The sequence below is a fragment of the Pteropus vampyrus genome, unplaced genomic scaffold, assembly GCF_000151845.1.
Source record: "Pteropus vampyrus isolate Shadow unplaced genomic scaffold, Pvam_2.0 Scaffold42, whole genome shotgun sequence".
Classification (NCBI taxonomy): Eukaryota; Metazoa; Chordata; class Mammalia; order Chiroptera; family Pteropodidae; genus Pteropus; species Pteropus vampyrus.
The window spans coordinates 6,585,672-6,600,202 of NW_011888823.1; the positions used below are offsets into that span (position 1 = coordinate 6,585,672).

The 14,531-nt window shown below is 34.0% G+C and overlaps 1 protein-coding gene across 1 annotated transcript in view; it reads left to right on the forward strand.

The window, feature by feature from the left end:
- BARD1 (BRCA1 associated RING domain 1) overlaps nt 1-14,531 on the forward strand; it is a 72,881-nt gene that overhangs the window by 40,158 nt on the left and 18,192 nt on the right. The window contains exons 6-7 of the mRNA XM_011358646.2: nt 1,371-1,543; nt 14,086-14,194. Coding sequence (XP_011356948.1) covers nt 1,371-1,543; nt 14,086-14,194 — 282 coding nt within the window. The remainder of the gene's footprint in view (nt 1-1,370; nt 1,544-14,085; nt 14,195-14,531) is intronic.

Sequence of the window (14,531 nt, forward strand, 5' to 3'; positions counted from 1 at the left end):
GCAGCACTGCATGTCATTGGAAACATTTAGTGGAGCAAAGAGAGGTCAGAGGAACTGGTTAGGGATGTATCACAAGTCAGTGATTCTACCTGAGGATCTCTCACAGCCTCACTTATGTCCCCTGTCCAAATATATAGAGGTGGTAGAAGTCTTTGCTTCATTAATCATTTTTAAAAGTTTTTGCTTATTATTACTAAAATGCAGTATGAAGAATAGTCTGGGAAAACAATGGCACAAATACATGGGAACACATGCCATATAGACTTATTATTTTAGTAAGTATATGATTTGAATGCAGCCAGGGACATGTCAGCAGATGAGGTGGATTCCCTTATCCCGTGGACTGGAAATTCACAGGAATTGGGAGATGCTCATTAGGCCAGGTATTAAAAAGGTTTAAAGTTGTAAATAATAACTTCTTGCCAAATTTTAAGCTGGGAGGATTTGGTCTGGATCAGAGTCTTTTTTGTTTGGACTCTACATACAGGCCTGGCTAACGTTTTCAAAGAAAGGTTAACTTTTTTTTAAGCCACTAAGGCAAATTATAGTAAAAGTTGGTGAGTGATTTTGAGGACCTGATGTCTAATTTGGATTCCTTTCTCCTTGAAATAAACCTACAAATGTAAAGTGTGGTATTACCTATTATGAGTTGAGTAGATGCATTTAAAAAATACAACATACCAGAGACTTTAGAATACAGCAGGGTGGCATTGTCAGCAGCTCATTAGACATAAGGAAAGATTTGCATGTGAGACATCTTTGAATATTTCATTATTACCAGTTATGACATTCATTCAGTAAGTTCTTTTTGAACACCTACTCTGTTATTTCAGTTATCATTGACACCAGCCATACAGTAATCTGTAGCTTCAGCAAATAAGAAAGACTTGTCTTATACATACTCATTCTGGGATATTTGCTTTATTGAGTGGTTATATATATATGCTAGTGAACTACTTAGCTTATGGCTAAGCACCTGATTTAGTGAATTCTATTCAGCCTTGGAGAATTCCGAATTTTATGCACAATCTGGTTAAATACTTTCTAAATTTTTTTTCTTCTTTTAAATTTCTTATTATAGAACAATTTAATAGCTATAATTGCTTTAAGCTATATTTTCTTCTAAACAAAGAGCACTTGATGCAAGGCTCAGATGAATCCGTGAATTTCATTGATCTTGATCACCATGTATCATATCACAAAGATTATAATAGTGGCTTTTACTCTATCAACAACTAACGGTCTGTATGACTTTTAGGTAAGAACCAATTACTAAGGTTCACATTTATTTTTCTAAAGGATGATTTTATGATATTATCTATTGTTCTTCCTCATCACGCTTCTTACTCCTTTTCTTTTTACTTAATTAGCATGAGGCCTGCAGTCATGGGCACCTGAAGGTAGTGGAATTGCTGCTCCAGCACAAGGCATTGGTGAACACCACTGGGTATCAGAACGACTCACCACTCCACGATGCAGCCAAGAATGGGCACATGGATATAGTCAAGTTGTTACTTTCCTATGGAGCCTCCAGGAACGCTGTGTAAGTAGTTCAGTGTAGAAACTTTTTCATTGACTTTTACTCCTGAATCAAGGTCTATGATGAAGCAGAGACTTTATTATTCAAGTTGATGGCTCTCTTCTTTTTCACAACTGGAGTTAGATGTGACCGTTCTGGATTTAACATCAGCATTGATGCCCTTTTCCTTTATGATACTCACATATTTGAGGGAGATATGCTCTTTTAATTCATACATAGTTGTCAGATTTATTTTGAAAGCTTTGACTTTCTGGACAAATCCAGTTAATTTTTATTTTCTGTAGATTAATTCATACTTATTAAGAAAAGAACTAGAAATGTAGAAATAACTTATGTGCTCTCCAATACTTGAGGATTCTTAAATATGCCATTCCTTTTCTGTGTTTTTCTGCATATTTAGTATAACAGCAGTTAAAATATATAAGAATTCAAATGTTAGGGCAGTCAAATTATTTCTTAGATTTTTCACATCATTCAAATGAAGCTCTGGGTAAATTATTTTGCAATATCAGGGCACAGAGAAGCATTAGTGAATGCTGGTGGCTGAATTTTAAAATTGTTATTGTAAAGAGTGTCAAGCAAATGCTATAGTGGATTTTATAGCTTTAATCTGTAACTTAGTTCATGTCTCCTTATATATGATCTTACTCTTTTCAGTTAATAAGGTAGTTGAAATAAAAACGCAAGAATTGCCTCTCTGCATCCCTATTGCTTCTGTAGATTTGGAAAGAGCCACACAAAAAGTCAGCCTTACTCTGATTACAGAGGCAAATAAGAATTACAAAATGCAGAGCTTCTAGGTAATAAATTTTTTTTTTTTTTAGGTTGTAATTTTTTATAGGTAACCCTATAACACAATTGAAAAACAGATTAATAATGGAGGAATGTACTATACCTTGATGCTGTTAGTTTTAGTAAGTGTGTTTAATATCCTTTTTAGTAAGTGTGTTTAATTTCCTATCATATGTGATAAGATAATTGAGGCAAACTCAGGGGATACATATATATATATATATATATATATATATATATATATATATATATATATATATATATATATATATTTTTTTTTTTTTTTTAATTTTTCTGCTTTTTTACATCACACACATTACATTAGGTCCATGTATATCTACGGACCTAACAAATATGTCCCTGCTGTGGGTATAGCAAGCCATTTGATAAAGTAAATTGTTCCAAGGGTCAGGTGAAACTGAATAGTTTCTATTCTTAGGTCCTTAAATCAGCCATGACTACTTTAATGAATAGGGCACTGGTCAGGGCGTTAGGGAATCCAACTTTTATTTGTGACTCCATTATTGACTTTATAGCCTCAGGCAGGTTAATTTCTGTGCCTTGGTGTCCTCACCTATAAAACATGGGTGATGCCTGCTGCTTTTCTATTTCTTTGGAGCGTAGTGAGGATTAATGAGCCAAAACATAGAGCCTGTCTTGTGGTTTGTAACCATAATTCTTCACTACACCGAAGGTTATTAATATATAAGATGTGGGCATGAGACAGTGAGTGAGTCTACCTTCACAGGTGCCTTCTCAGATAGATGTGTTGTTTTAAATAGGCTTACCTAGTAACATGGCAGACTTAAGTATATCTAAAGCCCAACACTGTTCCACAGGCCTTTTTGCAGTAAGGGAAGTCTACTGAGTGCTGGTTTCTCAGTAGCCACTAGCTATCTGTTGCTATTGAGGAACTAACGTTTAACATATATTTTATTTTAATTTAAATAACCGTATATGTCAGGTGGCTACCATTCTGGACAGCTGGTTGATATAGTTAGAACAGTGGGGAAGGAGGGTTTATTTGGTTAAGAAGTTGGGAATGATGTTGGATAAAGGATAGTAAGGCAATTACAGGGCAATGGCAGGGGTTGATTTAATCTAGGGTATAATTGTGTAGCTGTTTTTAATTTTAAACATCGTTATTCCTTTTCCAGACTATTGGTCATGATGCTTAAGTATTTTCTGTATCTTTTGCTTTCTGTTTTCTTTTATAATAGTTGTTCGTTCACCTGATTGGCTTCACCATTTCCTAACTGGTCTTCTTTTCAGGTTACTTTTCATGTTGCAGCCCAAGGGCTTTCAAAAATTACAAGTCTGGCCAGAGCACTTATTTGCTTAAAACACTTCATTGGCATCTCTTAAGGTTTTGAAAATAAAAGTCAAATTTCAAAACATGATTTGTAGGCTCTGAACAGTCTGGCTCTACTTACCTCTTCAGCCTTGTCTTTCCACAGTTCTTGTTGTCTGCCTTTCCTTCACACATCTTTTGCACCAGCCTTTCTCAATTTTTATTTCCATACTCATTTTTGGTGGCCAGTTTCTCATTTTCGAAGTTTTATCTTCGATACCATTTCCTTTTGGCGACCTGTCCTGATTCCTTTGTGTGTAGTTAGTGCTTCCTCCCAATCACAGAACTTAAGTAGTAGTATTTCTGTTTCTTATTATCTTCTCATTCGATCGTACAGCCTATGTACCAGGGATCACGCCTGCTCTCCTAGGCCCTGCCACGTGCCTAACAGTCTGTGCCCACATTTCATTTGTAGAGTGAATTAGTAGGTGTTTGAGTGCATGGAAGGATGGTTCATTTTTTCCTCTTTTTTGATAAAGGGTCAGATGAGATGAAAATAGGAATTTGTTTCTTGTACTCCCAGTCTCATTGTAGGTGTGAAGAGAATGTCTAAAACCAAGTGTCCATAAGTGGCACGTTTTCTAAGGTGGTAGAACTGGCTCCTGGTAGATGTGAGAGTAAATGACGTGTGCTCCCTGGCAAAATTTAGTCTCTTGCCCAATTGATCATCCATAGTATGTTACCTTCTGTGGGATCGTGGCTACTCAAAGTAATTCCTAGAGCCTTGACACTTTTACCGTCTTTCTGCCATTGTTCTATATACTGTCTTTCTAGAGAGAAGTACTGAGAGGTGAGAGTAGATAAAATTCATTCCTGTGCCTTCCTCCATTTCTTAAGGGAAGCATGGGAAGTGGAGTGTGGGGACTACATGGGGTTCTTACTATTCTTTTTTTGCCTGAAAAAAATTTTTTTTTTTTTTAAGCCATTAATATATCAGGCTCTGGAATCTGAGTTGGCAAGCATATTTTTTTCTTTCTTTTTTTCTCTGCTTATTATATCTCTTTTACTTTTGATGGAACTCTTCTCAATAACCAGGACTAGATTCTTCCCATCCCTAGAAGAAGGTAAGAACCAGAAAGGGCAAAACTTATTGTCTTTCCTTCTTTAGGGCTTGGTACTTTGACTAATTGAAGTTGTAGATAAGTAGGGTCCTTTTGCTTGTTCTGCTTCCGAATGGTGTCCTTTAGCTCTAGAACAGACATTTTGGCATCCTTCTTTATCACTTCAAGGTTGAGGTCCTTTTTTTTTTTTTTTTTTTAACGTAGATGCTTTCCTTCTCTGGTCTCCAATAAAATCCTGTTATGTTTTCTCATAATCTCTACATTCCATTACTCCCTTTACTTCATTATCTCCCCAGTTGTTTTATCTGCTGCTTATATTTTGGTAGGAGTGAACAGCCAGTTATATTATTGATGATAGAACAGGGTGATATATGCTTTCATAGTTCAGTGCCCAAGATTCTGTGGAAGTTTAGAGTAGGGGCTATAATTACGACTAGAGGAGGTCATGAAAGGCTTTCTGGAAGAAGACACACTCAAGCTGAATTTTGAAGAAGGGTAGGAGGAAAGGATGGGCTTTACAGAAAGAGATGATGATGGGTACTAAGGTACACTAAGGCCAGACTGCTTGTTCATTGAGTTCTAGGAGCTTTTGTTAGTGATATAAACCTGGAATGAAAGGGAGGAGGATGATGAGATAAGGCCAGAGAAGGTAGGCAGAGACAGCGAAATACCTTGTGTTCAAATTTTAAATTGTAAACTTCCTCCTCCATCCCGGGCAGGGAGCTCAGTGAACAGGTGTGTCCAATAATCAAGGGGAAGAATGAGAGTCTGAATTAAAGTAGTAACATAGCAGTGGTGTGTAGAGAGGGGAATTAGCTGTTTTTATCAATTTATTTCTTCACATGAAGTTTGATTTACTTTGTTAAGTTTCAAAAATATCTTGTTAGAGTTTCAATTGAAATCGGTAAGTGTATAGGTTGTAGTGGATTAATAAAATTGATTTCTCACTAAGGACCATGGTATGTTTCTCCATTAAGTCCTGTTATATAGCTTAGTATAGTTTTAAATCTATTTTATATATGTGTGTATACATGCACCAGACTATTTACTGAGGTTATTTTAGGCAAGTGATTCTTGTTTTGTCCGGATGAACTGGATGTTCTGTTCATAAATACAACTTGTTATTCTTGATGTATAGGAAATCTGTTAATTTTAGTACATATCTCTTATATCTAGCCAACCCCTAATTCTGAGGATCTAATTATCATTTATTACTGCATTTGTCATACTTTCCAGAACAATATTATAAATTAATGGTGATAGTTGGCATGTTTGTTTTATTCTCATTATTTATTCTCATTGACTGTAAACCTACAGTTAATATTAAAATCAATGTTAAAAATAAAGATCTTTCTCCCAGTTATTTTACTATTTTATAACAAGACTATATTTTCTTTTATTAATGATTTTCATTTTATACTGAGATGATCTTAAACTTTTTGCCTGTTGATGTCACTGATGAATTTTTAAATACCAAACCTTATTGCATTCCTAGGGTGGACCTGACTTCGTGTAGTATGTTATTCTTAAAAGGAATACTTTACATTAGCTTACTAGAACTCTATTTAAGACTTTTGCAGCTATAATTATAAGTTAGAGTTAGAATGTGGTTTTATCTTTAATTTTTTGCCCTCGGATTTTGATATTAAAATTATACTCATAGCTTTTTTAAGGTAATCAGGATACTTTCCACCTTCTCTGGTCCTGGAACACAAATGGAGTATCTTTCAGAAATAAACATCTCCCCCTCACCTGGTAGAACATTGATCTGTTTTGATAGTTGCATATTAAATATTTGGTGATCTCTTCAATTTTGTTAATAGTAGTTAGCATTCGGAAATACTAATGTATTAATAGTAGAATACATGTTCTAAGAGCTGGGGGGACTTTTTGTTATGTCATTAAGTTTATTCTTACATAGCCCCAATGGACTATAGAAACAGTGTATCTGTTTTGCAGTTTTATCTGAGGCTGTGAGTTTTAGGAGGATGCGCAGGAAGATCCGCTCACCGCTGCTTAGCATAGGGCGCACCAGTGGGGCAGGGTCTGTGAGGAAACATCGTTCCTAGCATATTGTCCACATGTGTGTCAGAGTATCTTAAATGCATAAAGCTTCAGGCCTTCCTTTATATATATATATATATATATATATATATATATATATATATATATATATATATATATATATATATATATATATAGTTGTTGTTGTTGTTTTGTTGTTGTTGTTAAAAATATACATATATATTTTTTAGTTAAATGTTATGATAGTTTCTTTGTATTGAATGCTAAAAAATACTCTGTTTCCACATGCTTCAGGGCTCCTAAGCTAAAGTAGTCCTGTAGGCCAGCATCATATCAATTGATTTTAGTTGTACTGTAGTATAAGGAAGTGATGGTTAATGGAGTTCCTATTAAACTGTGTTTGATGAAAGATCTATGTCCTCATGTGAAATGTAAGACATTCTCCTCACTCAACATTTGGTATATTTTGATTGACTTTACACTTTTTCTGCTACTGTAGAATTTTAGTTTGAATTATGTTAATTGGGGGTAAAGCAAACTTACAGATAGGAATAAAGATTTTTGTAACTTAGCCTCGGATGAGAGAAGAAAACCTGGGACAAAGAAAATACATCCTTTGAGTTATTCTTGGATGTCTTTAGAAGAGAGGAAAGCATGTAAATGAAGGCTAAGGGATCCACGTTGAAAGTTCTGTATTCAGATATGTTTTGTTATTAAGATGTCATGAATGTTGCTAAGACCACATAACTTAAAATATTAGGGAGAAGGCTCAAGAACTATCTTTTCAGTAATAATTTATAAAGTGTAAAGATAACGGAGAGCCATTTTGTAGCCCAGGGAGTAGGGAAGGTCAACGACTCAGTAACCTAATTAGGCATTGAATGATTCTGGAAGACTAGGTGTGTGAAAGGAAAGGAAAGAATGGAATATTATCTATTGCAAAGCCAAGTGAATTTAAAAACATCTAATTGAATACCGGTGGAGAGAAATCTTGAAACCTTATAAGGCAAGGCATGATAACTAGGAATTAACCACAAACAGTACTAATTTGAAATAGTGATACTCTTTATTTGCCATCTTCATTATTTAGTTTAAAAAACATAGGGACCTTTCATAGGTTCATCAGTGAAGTCTTCTAACTCTACTTTTTCCCATAGAATCTATATGTCATCTACAGTGATGAATTTCTCTGCCGCATGGGGTTTGGACCCTAAATGTTTATGATTATGGAGGGAATATGCATACACTAGAGAGTCATATATCTACTTGAGAATTTATCTTTTATTTTGGTGTAATTTTAACATTCTAATGCCTTCCTGGTTTTTTTCAAGTCACATTTTACTTCGAATACTTTATTATGTTCTTTGAACTTTGCTGTGCAAACTGGCATTTTTTAAGTGCATCTTGCATTTGAATATAGTTTTAATTCATTTAACTTTGATTTGTGTTTTGCATGAGGATTTACCTCTAGTGAGCTCAAATAAGAGTCCATGATCCAAGAGGGAAAATTAGTTCTATTTTAACTTCAGATAATGAGAATAAGGTTTATATCTTCTACACTTCCTTGTTGCCTGAGAATATTTGTGTTGATAGCTGTTCAAAACTTCATTGGCGGTCCTTCTTCCCCACTGCCTTTTGTACACCCCAGCGTGGACTTAAGAAAAGCTCTTCCAGTTATATTATAACCATTTTATTTTGAGTATATGGGAGAAAATCATATGCTTTTTTTTTTTTTTAACATATATAGAGTTTAGGATTTGGTACTAGGTCTGCTATTGACAAGTTTTCTTGGTAGGATGTAGAATTCTAAATTAGAAAATATTGTATAGACCGTTGGACCTATTAATTGCCCTGTTGCCCTACTTAATTTTTTAAAAGAATTAATCTCCTACAACAGAGCTAATTTGTGTTTTATCACTTAAAAAAAAAACAAGTTGCTCTTTTGAATTTCTGTGCTTTCCTGCTTCACAGCAAGCCAAATGACTTGAAAAATTAAAATCTATATTCTGCAATTTCATGGTTGTTCATAAAGGATTTCATTCATGGACTGTCTCCTGTCAGTCGTGATAAGTTTAGCATTAGTAAAAATGCCTTTTGCTCATGTGTTCGGGATTGAGTGATCTGTCTATGCAAGTATAAGTTTAAATTTTCCCGTCTCTCCTACTCTCTTTCAATAGTGGTGCAACTCATCACAGGCACATTTGTAGGCAGGTGTCTATTATATCATTCTTAAGGAGAAAAGGGCATTAATGGATTACACTGTTTTCTGAACTCTGCCTGATGCTGAAATGTTAACTACTGTAGTTTGACTATTCAATAAGTACTTACTTTCATCAATCTTAGTGATCAAAAAGAATCCTAGTGAGGAAAAGGATTTTTAGAGTCTTCTTTATCTTTAGATTGTACCATACAGGAAAATGAAAATTTCTTCCAATTTTAATGTCGTTAAGAAAACAGGCTTCTATAATTTTTCTTAGTAAACATGCATGAAATATATGATAAAATTGGGGGAAATAAACGTAAAGGTTAATATTACAGATGTAACTTATGTTCCCTTGTTTTCATTCTGTATCTCTCTTTCAAAAATGCGAATCTAAGAATGTTAATAGTTGTATTGTTATCTCTATTTTACAGATGAAGAAACAGGCTCAAGAGGTTAAGTAGATCTTCTAAAGCCGCACAACTATTGAGTGGCAGAGCTGGAATCTAAATTTAGGCAGTTTGATTCTGTAACTCCAGCTCTTAATTACCATTGGTATATTGGTGCCATCTCTCCTGCTTACAACCATTCAGGGAGCTGGCTGTTCAAGGTTCTCATCCTTAGAATAAAGTCCAACTCTTTAACACCACCCTTTTGTTCATACGTGATCTGGCCACAGCCTACATTCCTGTGCCTTCTCTCTCCCTCCCCTCCCTCTCTCCGTTTCTCCCTCTCTCCCCTTCCCCTCCACATTCCCGCTCCCTCCCTCTCTCTCCTTCCCACCCTCCCTCTTTTTCCCTGTTTCTTTCTTGCTCTTCTCTTTCTTTTGAGTTTTTTTTTTTTTTTTGGTGATTCTAATTTGCCACACTAGCTTGCTCCAAGGCCTTTGCACATCCTCTCCTCTCTCTGAGAGACCCTTATTCTACCTCTGTACCCCTTCTTTTCCTTCTCCTTTCACATCTGGAAAGTTTTACTAGACTTAAGTCCTTCCTATTTGTTTCCCTCTGCTTTGTCCCACTGAGTTCTGTGAGAACAGAAACTACCTTTTATCTCATTTGTTCTTCAGTAACTAAAAGGGTTCTTAGAGGTACTTGTTGAATGAATTTTTGCCAAGCCGATTACCAAATAATGTTTGTAACTTCCCTCGACGTGTATATACACATGTACTCATTCTGTGTGTTAAATAAAAATTAAATGATTATTGCTAGTTCTGGTGTATGTATGTTACATAAATGTATATTAATGCATACATCTATTTTTACACAAAATCTATTTTGCAGTGATTTTCCAAGCATTTCTTAATAGCTTTCAATGGTGAAAATGCATTAACTTATGAACACTTAGATCCTGTCAAGGTTTTAAAGTTAACTTAAAATCTTCAGTCATATCATTAAAAGTTTTATATGAAACATATTTTCAAAAATTATGATTTAAAATCACAACTAAAGGAATAGAGCAGTAATAAGAGAGGGAAAATACTGGTAAAATTTGCCGATATACTATGTTGTGAAGGAACAGAAAATAACTTTTAGAATCAAAAAGGTATCTTATTGGTTAGTGATCATGTAAAATGTTTTAATAATCAGAAAAATACTGTTTTTAGGATTTAGTATAAAATGTTATCTATATGTGATCATTTGAAATTCACTGAATTACAAGAGACTTTTTCAATAGGACATTAAGAGAACTGAACTGTCAAAAGTGGTATATATGAAAGGTATTAATATCCTATCAGACGCTACATGTAAATTCAGTGACAATGTTAATGTTTTTCTGCATTCTGAAAATAGCCTTAGTTATATTGGTGTTAAATTAACGTATGTAGTTTAACTGGTAGACACTTGTGCCTTTCCATTTTCACAGCTACATACTTTGTCTCTAACATCCTTTACTTTATGCCTGCTTACTTCATTAATTTTCCATATTGTATTTGGCTCCTACACCTGAGCATACAGTGATTAGACTCTTCAGCCTTGCTGGAAGGCTTTCTTCCATTATTAACACCCATTTCAACAATCATGTTTTTTATTCCCTCCACAGACCTTTCACACTCATTTGCCAAATTCTGGTTTCTAATCCTGGGTTCAAGGTTATTTTGTTTGCTATTGTGTATCCTTTACTTTGTTTGGACTCCATCTCCCATTTCACCTCATTATTTTGTGCTTTGGTTTATATTTCATCAGTTTTATACTTATCCATTGAGTATTTGTCCTCGGTAAGATTATAGGCAAGGATAATATTTTTGAAGTCTTACATATCTCTACAAAATACCTAGTGTAAGTGTTAAGACTTTAGGTTAAAGTATGTCAGAAAATACAATATGTGCTATATTTAAAAACATTTAGAAAAAAATCATTCTATAAGTTCCCTTGGTAACTCATTCTAATAAAGTAGAGAATGAAATTATTTATGTTTATCCTGAGTCCGTGGTGTTGGTTATTCTAAAAAAAAAAAAAAAAACTATTTCCCTGTGTAGTGATAGAGAATAACCGATTTATCAGTTCTTCAGTTAATAAATGATAGTCCTTTATGCATGTGACAACATGTGACTTTCTTCCATATATTCCCTATTTTTTAAAAAAAGAATCTAATTACGTGCATTTAAACTGATTTTTTACATAAGGTCTGTAAGCAAATTGTTAGTCCATTCAAATATATCATTATGGGAAAAATAGTTATATGACTTTTTTGTGCTCTCATAATAAAGAAGAAATCTTACATACCCTACCTTCTCTTGCTATATTTTTCCGAAGAAGTCACATACAGTCTTGTATATAATTCTTAATTTCGGTGGTCCATGACAAAGCGAATTTAAATGACAGGATTTAATAGGCTCCATCTCCCTTGATGCCGGGCTGAGGTTTAACTGATTATCTTTCAACCTAGCATTAGTTATGTGCCATTCTCCAGTTCATTAGCAATGCAGGAGGACTAAGGGTTTAGTGAATTGCGTATAAGCAGAAGCTGTCTCTATTCTAAGTGGAGAAACCACATGTTTAAAGACCGTATGAGATAGTAAGCTTTGTGTAATAAAGACTTTAAATGTAAATTAGAATCCTACTAATCGTTTTATGATGTAGTTCTTTAGAAAGTAAAAACATCTTACAAGACCATTGTCTTATTATTTTTTGGTTTAAAGTCCTAACTAGCCGATGGGCATGGTACTTTCATTACTATTTTTGTCATGTTATAGTGGACTTTATTTGTGTAAAATAAGTATGCTACAGTTACTGTGCCTTAAAGTGCATGCAATTGAGCCCTTAAATTTTATTTCTTTGAAGTGTAAAAATCTACGTTAGTCTTTGTTAAAAAGTCCTTATGTGTGCAGTGATCTTTGATGACGTACATTGTGACATTTTTTTTTGCTGTTTATTTTGCATTTGGTGGTTTAAGGCTTAGAATTTTGGTTCTTTAACTCATTCGTTTTTTTGATTTTCATACTTATAGAGTACGTTTGAGGAGATTGTGTATTTTTACATGGGCATAATAATTTAGAGAATGAAATGAAGAAATATTAAGTATATTGATGAGGTCAGCTACCTTTTGAAATAAGCTGAAATTGTTTGCTTTAAATATATGGGAATTTGGCAAGATCTAAATTCCAGCACAATGACTTGTGTCACTTTGTTGTAAATCAGGAAGCTGAAATATAATTGGTTATAATTATACCTGGGCTGGAGAAAGACTGTTGCCAGGGGAAAGTTATACATTATCGGACCTGGGCATAAAGGGATATCTGGGAATGCAAGTTTATCAGTGTTTACCCAGCACTGTCTCAAGAAGAAAGAGTGCCTGAACCTGATAGTAGTAAAATCGGTCATTTAGAGAAACATTTGCTGTGTTTCATTTATTTTCTTAATCTGCTAGCTTTCTTTTCTTACTATGTCATCAAAACAGCCTTCTCCAAGGTTATTAATAACCTTATCTCTAAACTCATTAGGTGCTTCTATCTCTCATCTATGTGTCTCTTATCTCTGTGCCCTTCATTGAGCATAAGACTGAGTTGGTCCCTTCCTCCTTTCTCTTCCCCAGTGTTTCACTAGGTTTTTTTCCAGATATTTTTCTATACATACAATTTGAAAAACTGGTAATATACCATGTTTACCTAAAATTTTATATCCTGTTTAACACCTTGCATTTTCACTAAAACTTTAATGGCCATTAATTATATAAATATACCATAATCTTAGAAACTGTAAAAGGAATGCTCATTTTAGAAAACTTTGTGCCATAATACAGTATATTAAAATCATTTTGAAACCACATGCAAAGAAGTAGAATTGTTAGCAAAAGTTGTATGGTTTTAGCAATTTATAATTAAAAGAGTAATAATAGGCAATATTGAATATTACTGTAACGAACAAAGAAAACATGACATTAAATCTAGTCATTGGAACCTTTCTGTCTGTTTTCCCATCTAAGAAATAACAGAGTGATACTGTGTCTCTAAAGTTTCTGTGTAATATTCTGTCTTGTGAATTAGTGCATGGCGAGAAATCTGCATCAACTTGTTCTCCGAACTGCTGCAGTTTGTTGTGTGATGACTGTGACTATGATAGATTATAGTGTACATACATATTAAAATTAATTTAAAATTGCCCTGATCACTACTTTATTAAATTGTTTGTCATGTGGCATTAGTTTTCCTTCCAGTGGATCTAAATGCCTATCCTGTGAATTTTATCTAATTTTTGTATCTGTTTATATAAATGATAGAGCCTATAATTGCTACAGTAAATGATTTTTATTTGCATTTGAAAGCACCTCACACATAGTGATTAATAATTATGAAGCTATATTTTAATATACGAATGTGAATACAGAAGCGTACAGAGTTGTGAAAAAATTCATGTGTAGGTATCAATATATTCAACTAAATGTCCCCCTGGTTACACAGTCTGGTTTCAAATTAAAATTCTACCTCTTTTTTTCCCATTGAATTCAGCAGCTTGTGATACTTGATCCTTTTGGTTTGTGTGAATTGAGTCATTTGTTTTAGTAAAAATTGTGTATTATTAAAGAATTAAAAAAAAAATGTTTTGCTAGTGCATCCATTTAGTTAAGAATCGAGTCACACATTTTATTTACTTACACCCATCTGTACTTATTTTACTAGTAACATATTTGGTCTGCGACCTGTGGATTGTACAGACAGTGAAAATATGAAATCACTATTGCTGCTACCAGAGAAGAATGAATCATCATCAACTAGCCATTGCTCAGTAGTAAGTATGAATTTAGCTTTGGGGAATTTATATTTCTCATTGAAATTGGTTATGAAAGAAGCATAATGGAAAATTTTCCAGTTAGCAAATTGCTTTCATTCGCTAAACAATTATTGAGCACTTCCTGTGTATTAGGTTTTGTGAATTTGAAGACATAATCAGAAAAAATGTATCAACAAATATTTATTGACCCTCCCCCATACTTTAGGTGGCATTTTTGCACAATAAATTTGACTGACAAGACTCTCATTCTCAAGGAGCTTACATTTAGTGAAAGACGGGCAAGAAACCAACTGTAAATATGTAAACTAATATAACTAAAACAATTCCAGGAACT